Source organism: Miscanthus floridulus, chromosome 19 (assembly GCF_019320115.1).
Source record: "Miscanthus floridulus cultivar M001 chromosome 19, ASM1932011v1, whole genome shotgun sequence".
NCBI lineage: Eukaryota > Viridiplantae > Streptophyta > Magnoliopsida > Poales > Poaceae > Miscanthus > Miscanthus floridulus.
Genome location: NC_089598.1, coordinates 24,892,564 through 24,899,498, shown reverse-complemented (window position 1 = coordinate 24,899,498; position 6,935 = coordinate 24,892,564). Strand labels below are relative to the sequence as shown.

The following is a 6,935-nucleotide window of genomic DNA, read 5'->3' as shown; positions in this document are numbered from 1 at the left end:
TCACATGGGATGGGCAGACGGACGAACTAAAATAAATGTTGCATCAAAAAATATCCACGCTTTGTTCTTTTTAGTCGGAGGAGATGTAGGAAAGAGAAACGATGATACCACGCCAATTTATTATGCACCGTAATTTCATCCAAGAATGATAGTAGTAGATTACAATTTTGCAGTCCTAATTGTTTTGAGGCAATGAGAATGCCACGTCGCGCACTTCCGCTTGTTAAAGTGGAAAGTGTGAAGATTTTTTCGTTCTGCTACGGCTCTTTTCCTTTTGTCCGCAGTCATTCCAAAAATTATCCATTGACCCATGGAACAAGATGCTGCCACTTGCAACACAAACGCGTGGCGAAATCGATGTTCTGTCTTCTGTGTATGTCCTTGGCTCTTCTATTTCTGAAATTCAGATTCAGTGTAGTGAAAAAATGTACACAGTTATCCAAATGTCTTAATTCCAATTGACGAGCCTTTCCACAATATACATCCATGAGAGATCATTGCTAGAGAGGTGCAGCGGAGACGACGACTCGACTGCCGACCTGATACTGGTTGTTCCTATCCTCCATCCGACCATCCCTGATGCATATCTACATTCGGCAGGAGCTTGGCGACTCGGCGTTATCTTTTGTTGGCCACCACAACCAGTTTTGGTGAGTCTGCCCTCGCTTGTCCATGTCATTCTCACTTCGTTCCTGAGCCCGCCAAATGCCAATGCACGTGCCCCTCCTACCTGCTTGAAGTGATCCCCACGTCTTCGGACCTGAACACTTGTGTGCAAATAACGTGTTCCTTCACTAAAGTTTACCTCCTATTCCATCGAACGTTTGGACACATGCATGGAGTATTAAATAAAGACTAAAAAATAACTAATCGTACAGTGCGAGACGAATCTTTTAAACCTAATTAGTCCCTGATTTGACAATGTGGTGCTACAGTAACACATGTGCTAATGACGGGTTAATTAAGCTTAATAAATTCGTCTCACGGATTACTGCCGGATTCTATAATTTGTTTTTTTATTAGTATCCGAACACCCCATCCGACAACCCATATAACACCCGATGTGACACCCTAAAAACTTTACACCTACATTTAAAAAGTCTAAAGGCTCAGGTAGACCGTCATGTACTCATGTCTCGTCACTCGTCTGCTTTGCCATGTGCAGCTCCATGAAAAGATTATTCACCCTGTTCGCTTGTTGGTTTCAGCTAGGCTTATTCAACCAGCCAACAGTGTTTTTCTCTCACAACAAACCAACACCAGCCAGCCCAAACCAGTCCAGAAACCAACCAGCGAACACGCCGATTATCGTAAGACCAGATCCATGGAAAGATTATCGTCGTGCTCGTAGGACCGGAATGAGTTGAAAAGATATCCATCCACAGCATCCAAATTTTGGACAGCGGCACCAGTAAATCGATAGGCAAGAATCTGAGAATGGAGAAGCGACAGGTGCACATCAATGGCAGATCCAAAGTAAACCATTCAAATGGTCAAGATAGTAATTCCAACGTACGTATAAACCAGGTGTATCAGAGGGTAGAAAAGTTTGCTGCAGCGTTGATACAGCTGCATAAGAATATACTTCCACTGACAATTACAAACTGAATAGACCCATTATCACTATCATTACTGGGCAGGGAGGAAGCTACCTCTGTGACAATAGCCTTTCCCCCAAATCTCAATATTCTACGAGAAAATAAAGATGCATAACAGAGTACTTCCACTGACAATTACAAACTGAATAGACTCATCATCAATATCAATACTGAGCTGCGAGGAATTTGTCGCCGTAACAACCTCCTTTCCCCGTTCTCATCACAATACACACTAAAATTATGGTTAAAAAAATTCTGGTACAACACTTCTAACATCAAGATCCACACTGCAGATAAAACAAATTCCTAAGCTCAACAATTAAGAGGTCAATCGCTGCATCAGCTTGATGGGCGGTTATTACTGACAGGAACCGCAAGTGAACTGCTAGAATCATGTTGCGTCTTGCATGCAAGCCTCACAGAAGTATAGATCTGCGAGGTTTCAGCCATTGCACCATTCCCGTAATCACCACAAGCCAACCTTTTGGTAACCGGGGGGATCAAGATTATGCCCAGTTGGTTGATCGTCTGAAGATGACGCTCTGTGAATGGGTTGTTCCACATTAATGTGTTCATGGCTGGGGCAACAAAGAGTGGTTTGCTGTAGTCCCACGCTCTCACGATGCATGTCAAGAGGTTGTCGCATAACCCACCGGCGATCTGAACAGAATAATCTAGCATCACTTTTTTTATACAATGAAACCAATTCACTATTCACAAAGAGAAAAAGATACCTTAGCTAGGGTATTTGCCGATAATGGAGCAATCACCATGATATCTGCCCATTTACGCAGCTCAATGTGTAAAACTTCATCTCCTATCTTCTTCCAGGTAGACCATTCATCATCATCAGTGTAAAGAACGATGTCACTTGGTAGAGATGATCTATCAACAAAGTGCAAAGATGACGTGGTGGCCACGGCTCGGACATCTGCCCACTCAGAGAAACTTTGACAAAGGTTCTCAAATTTTATAGCGGCTACACTTCCTGAAGCAGCAAGGAGGACCCGAGGCTTACTAGGTTGTGAGTAGTCCATCACCAAACTCTCTTGTACTGCCTCTGATGCAGCCATCAGCTCTGCTTGAAACGCTCAGCTACATAGGATTAGAAAAAGTCAGAGGATTTGTACAAGTATAGAAAAACATGATTAACAATGAAAGATCTGGAGAGAAATGAAAGAAAAACAGGGAATTAATCATTTCCAATAAGAAAGAAAATTACTTCTCCATCACTCCATGTGGCCATGAGTTTTATTTGTGTAAGGCCGAGGAATGATATGTTTCCAGATTCTCGACTCTGCTAGTGCTATGGAAAACCAGTGTTCTAAGTTTCAATGATAAGTGATTTTCTTTATCCTGCTTATTTACAGTTTGAGAAAGGTAGACAATGTGATTACTCTGCAGAAGAGTTCAGTGAAACATAATAATAATCTGAATTCTCCTGCAAATTAGAAATACATGCACATACTATCTCATGTCTCCTCTTATCTAACGACCATAGGCTATACATAAATAAGGACCAGGGTTCTAGCACGACTACTGTATTATTTCCACGAGCCTACGCTATGACTACTGGCAGAATACATCCAATACTTCATCTTCTAAGCATTTTGAACACAGGCTATGCCTACAGAAATATAGAGTTACAGAACAGTACTGCACCGATCTGTTGATAGTAAACCAGCAAAGTGAAATCCAGTTAGTTTTTCTGTCCCTCAAGACCAAACCTGCCCAATTGGTAGAGGCGTGAGCGTGAGGATACCGGAACATGATCCAGATTAATTTCGCAGTTGCCTAAACTCCCTACAGACCATGGGGGCAACGAACTATGAAATGACCTCTTACTGTAATTTTGTTCAAAAGGAATAAATTAGGCCTATGGGTAATCTCAGGGCTGGACAAATTGGTGGGCATGAGAGTTCAATCCTTGGAAAATAAAACGCAATTACTCGCTTCAGATGTGTATGGCGTCCTCCTTACGTCCGAGGCGTCCAATAAACGTTGCTTTGGTGTCTGAATCACGTCAAATCGCTTGTGGCGGGCGCCATAAGGACCGGCAGCGGGAGGAACTTGGAGATCGACGGGGGATCGGCAGGAGCGAGAGAGATGATTGGGAGGTTTCTCTCACCAGCACGCGGGAGAGGAAGACGAAGAAGCAGCCGCAGCACCCCCGTGCCGCCGCGTTGTCCTTGCTGCCGCGCCGCCCGTCGAGAAGTAGCTGCCGCCAAGTCGCGCTCGATCTGATGGGGCGCAGAGTGGTTTGGGGAGGGAGGGGAAGCAGCAGAGAGGAGAAGGAGAGAGGGAAGCACGAGGGAGAGGAGCGGAGTTGCAACGGCGGTGCTGGAGAACGGGAAGGAGGAGAGCAGCGGTGCTGGAGACGAGAGAGGGGAGCGGCGGCGCTGGAGAGTGGAGACGACAGACGAGACGGGAGCAGATCACCTGACGTCGCCCTCCGTGACTGCTCCCGGCAGTCGATGCATATCTGCCGTTCACTGCAATCCAAGGGAGCAGCTGAGCTCAGGCCTTGCACCTTCTTCGCACGCTGCGTAGGCCCAACAACGCGGCCTGTTAAGACGTTTCCCTCGCTGAGCCCAGGCGCGGCACCGGCCGTTTTCACATCTTCCAGTTCCCCTTGCCACCATTCCCCACCACCGCATAGATCGCCGCCGGTGACGGCGACCACTGATGGCTCCGGCCGTGGCCGGGGCGGCGTCGGTGGCGATGAGCCAGGCACTACGGGACCGCCAGATCCTCGACGCCGTGGGTACCGGCGCCGCGGCGCTCTCGCTGGTGGGCTCCTCCTTCATCGTGCTCTGCTACCTCCTCTTCCGCGAGCTCCGCAAGTTCTCCTTCAAGCTCGTCTACTACCTAGCCGTCTCGGTGAGTGGCCTGCTCGAATCTCGGTGCTCTTCTGGATTTTTGGGTTTGAGCCGCTAGTTGTGCGATGTTCCGCTGTTGTTGTTTCAAATTAGAAGCTCGTGGTGCGATCTGTGCGCTGTGTTTTATTAAGAGAACTTATTAATTTGCGTACCAATTGTGCGCAATTGGTGGTTCATATTCTTAGTTTTAGAAGAGGGGTGTGCTACTTTTTTGCATATTAGTTGAATTACTTCTCGAGAATCTGGTATTCTGGTGCCATCAGTAAGTAGGGGATCTGGATCTTCAGAAATGTGCATACAATCGTTAATTTTCACCTATGAGGTAAATTTCAACAGTTGTTGATAGTCTTAGTCTAGTGTTCGTATAGCACATAGATGTACTGTTTTTGCACTTAGATTTTGTTGAAATACATTCAAATTCCAGTTGTTAAAGTATGATATTTAAGGTCATATGAGTCTACGATTTGTTGCAGCGGCACATGTGCTCCGCCTACAAATTGGATAGAGCTACATCACTAGAGAGGAGCATATTTTTCATATTTATAGTTCATTCTTAAATATGGAAGCAGCTGCTGTCATATTTTTTGTTTTGTTGAACATTGGTACCAATGGGCATGATGAGCACCTACTTATCTAGTTCATCACTTGACAACTAGTGGTTTGATTTTGAAGAAAATGATATTACATGTCTAGCTGCTTAGCTGACACATGGAAACACTAGCTGAAGCTTGGTTTGTTCATTATTACTGTTGATCTAGCTGTTGCATGTTTTCTGATAACCTTGTCCTGAATTGCAGGATATGTTTTGCAGCTTATTCACTATACTGGGGTATGTTGTATTTCTTCTGCTGCACATAAATACTTCCTCAGTTTCATGCTTAGTGTTAATTTACTTTTGCTATTAACAGCCTGCCAGAATGAACGTATGCAGCATCATTATGCTTATTATTCAAATCATGGCCAAGTAATTTGAACCGTGTTAACCTTGTATTCTGCTACTAAAAAATATTAATGCAGTATTTAAAACAGAATAATTGTTTTTGTTTAAGAAAATCCACACCTGACTATTCTTTCTCCCATTTCTCTTTGCTTCTGAATGCATAGTTTGGTTATGTGCTCGTGTAAAACATTTCTTGACCATGTTTTTCTTATGTTGACAGGGGCCATCGAATGCATTTTACCTGCTTTGCTCTGACTACAGTGCTCATTTCTTCTGTGTGGCTTCTTTTCTATGGACAACCACCATAGCATTCACTCTTCATCGCACAGTTGTAAAACACAAAACTGATGTTGAAGAATTTGGATCTATTTTCCACTTATATGTGTGGGGTATGCAAACTGTCGATTACGTTACTTGCCTTTGTTGTGAACTTATATGTTCCAAATTAAGTAACATTTTGGACAAGTTAGATAACAGTTTCTGGAGAGACCTTGTGTTGAAAAAAATAACAATTTTGTATTCATATGAATCAATGTTCTTGAAAAAAGCTAAAATTGTCCACATCATTTGTGTTTGATGTATTGTGTTGCATCTGTTTGCTAACACATAGGTTATCATATTCCTTAGAAATTATTTAGATGTGATGCATGTACCTATTTTCATCAGTTTCTTCTGTTACTTTTTGGGGCTTCTATGCCTTGTAAGAAGCTAAGCTTGCAAGTTCCAATTCATTTGCCTGTCCATAATCTGCACCCATGTCTATAACTGTTGAATTTATTTAATTGTTAATATGTTTAGTATCTCAGGCTACAGATTCTGTTTCCAATTTGAGTGTCCCATCCCTGGATATTTTGTTGCAGAGCATGCTCAAATGGTCCATTGTTTTCATTATTGTTGCCTTTATCTGCATATTTCATGTACATGTTGCTTTTAGTTTTATAGTTTTGTTGCATCATCTTATCTTGGGACCAATATGTAGCTGTAGTGTTTAGAAGCTTTTATCTGATGTACTGTAGGTAGGCATACTCCATTTTTAGCAATAGATCACTATTTTAATGACTTACTTTGGAAGCCGTGTGTCAGTATGTCACTGTGTTAGCTTTCAAAATCAGTTTAAAAGGTTTCAAGTTTTTATTTATTTATTTCTCCAGGAACTTCACTAGCTACCACTGTACTTCGATCGATAGGAAGTGACTACGGAAGACCAGGTACCTGGTGCTGGATCCAGCAGGGAAGCATGGCAAAGGCATGTGATCTTTTGTTCTCTTTGAGTTTTTTAACTTGATTATTACACAACCATTAGTAGTATGTGTCACTTCTCTGAGAGTTATGCTAAATGAAGGTCGGCATATTTGGTTAAAGACAATTTTTGTATAAGCTCATCTATGTTTGAATTCTAGGGGAGTCTCTACAATTTATATCAAATTTCCAACATATTTTGCTTGGACTATGAAAAGTTACTGTCCTCAGCTAGATAATGAATTTAAACTGAAATTCCAATTTTGTCACCATAATAGC

General features: G+C 42.8%; 2 protein-coding genes across 3 annotated transcripts; one reads left to right on the top strand and one right to left on the bottom strand.

The window, feature by feature from the left end:
- Window positions 1–1,517: 1,517 nt before the first annotated feature.
- LOC136527536 (phosphopantothenoylcysteine decarboxylase-like) lies at window positions 1,518–4,063 on the bottom strand. 2 transcript variants are annotated; one of them, XM_066520302.1, is made up of 4 exons: window positions 3,727–4,063; window positions 2,617–2,693; window positions 2,333–2,546; window positions 1,518–2,258 (listed from the first exon to the last, which is right to left on the bottom strand). In XM_066520302.1, exons 3-4 carry the CDS (start codon window positions 2,369–2,371, stop codon window positions 1,938–1,940), a joined length of 360 nt encoding a protein of 119 aa, XP_066376399.1. In that variant the 5' UTR covers window positions 2,372–2,546; window positions 2,617–2,693; window positions 3,727–4,063; the 3' UTR covers window positions 1,518–1,937. The 2 variants fall into 2 exon arrangements, with proteins under 2 accessions (XP_066376399.1, XP_066376398.1); XM_066520301.1 differs by having other exon boundaries at window positions 2,333–2,693; window positions 3,727–3,866.
- Window positions 4,064–4,184: 121 nt separating this feature from the next.
- LOC136525744 (G-protein coupled receptor 1-like) lies at window positions 4,185–6,437 on the top strand. Its single transcript, XM_066518627.1, has 5 exons — window positions 4,185–4,478; window positions 5,275–5,307; window positions 5,638–5,692; window positions 6,216–6,291; window positions 6,434–6,437. Exons 1-5 carry the CDS (start codon window positions 4,284–4,286, stop codon window positions 6,435–6,437), a joined length of 363 nt encoding a protein of 120 aa, XP_066374724.1. The 5' UTR covers window positions 4,185–4,283.
- Window positions 6,438–6,935: the final 498 nt, after the last annotated feature.

Coding starts and splice junctions, on each gene's coding strand:
- LOC136527536 (XM_066520301.1), bottom strand. CDS start 2,671: ATGGCTGCATCAGAGGCAGTACAAGAGAGTTTGGTGATGGACTACTCA. Junction 2,259..2,332: donor CGGCAAATACCCTAGCTAAG/GTATCTTTTTCT, acceptor TATTCTGTTCAG/ATCGCCGGTGGGTTATGCGA.
- LOC136525744 (XM_066518627.1), top strand. CDS start 4,284: ATGGCTCCGGCCGTGGCCGGGGCGGCGTCGGTGGCGATGAGCCAGGCA. Junction 5,308..5,637: donor GCTTATTCACTATACTGGGG/TATGTTGTATTT, acceptor TTATGTTGACAG/GGGCCATCGAATGCATTTTA. Junction 5,693..6,215: donor CTACAGTGCTCATTTCTTCT/GTGTGGCTTCTT, acceptor TAATATGTTTAG/TATCTCAGGCTACAGATTCT.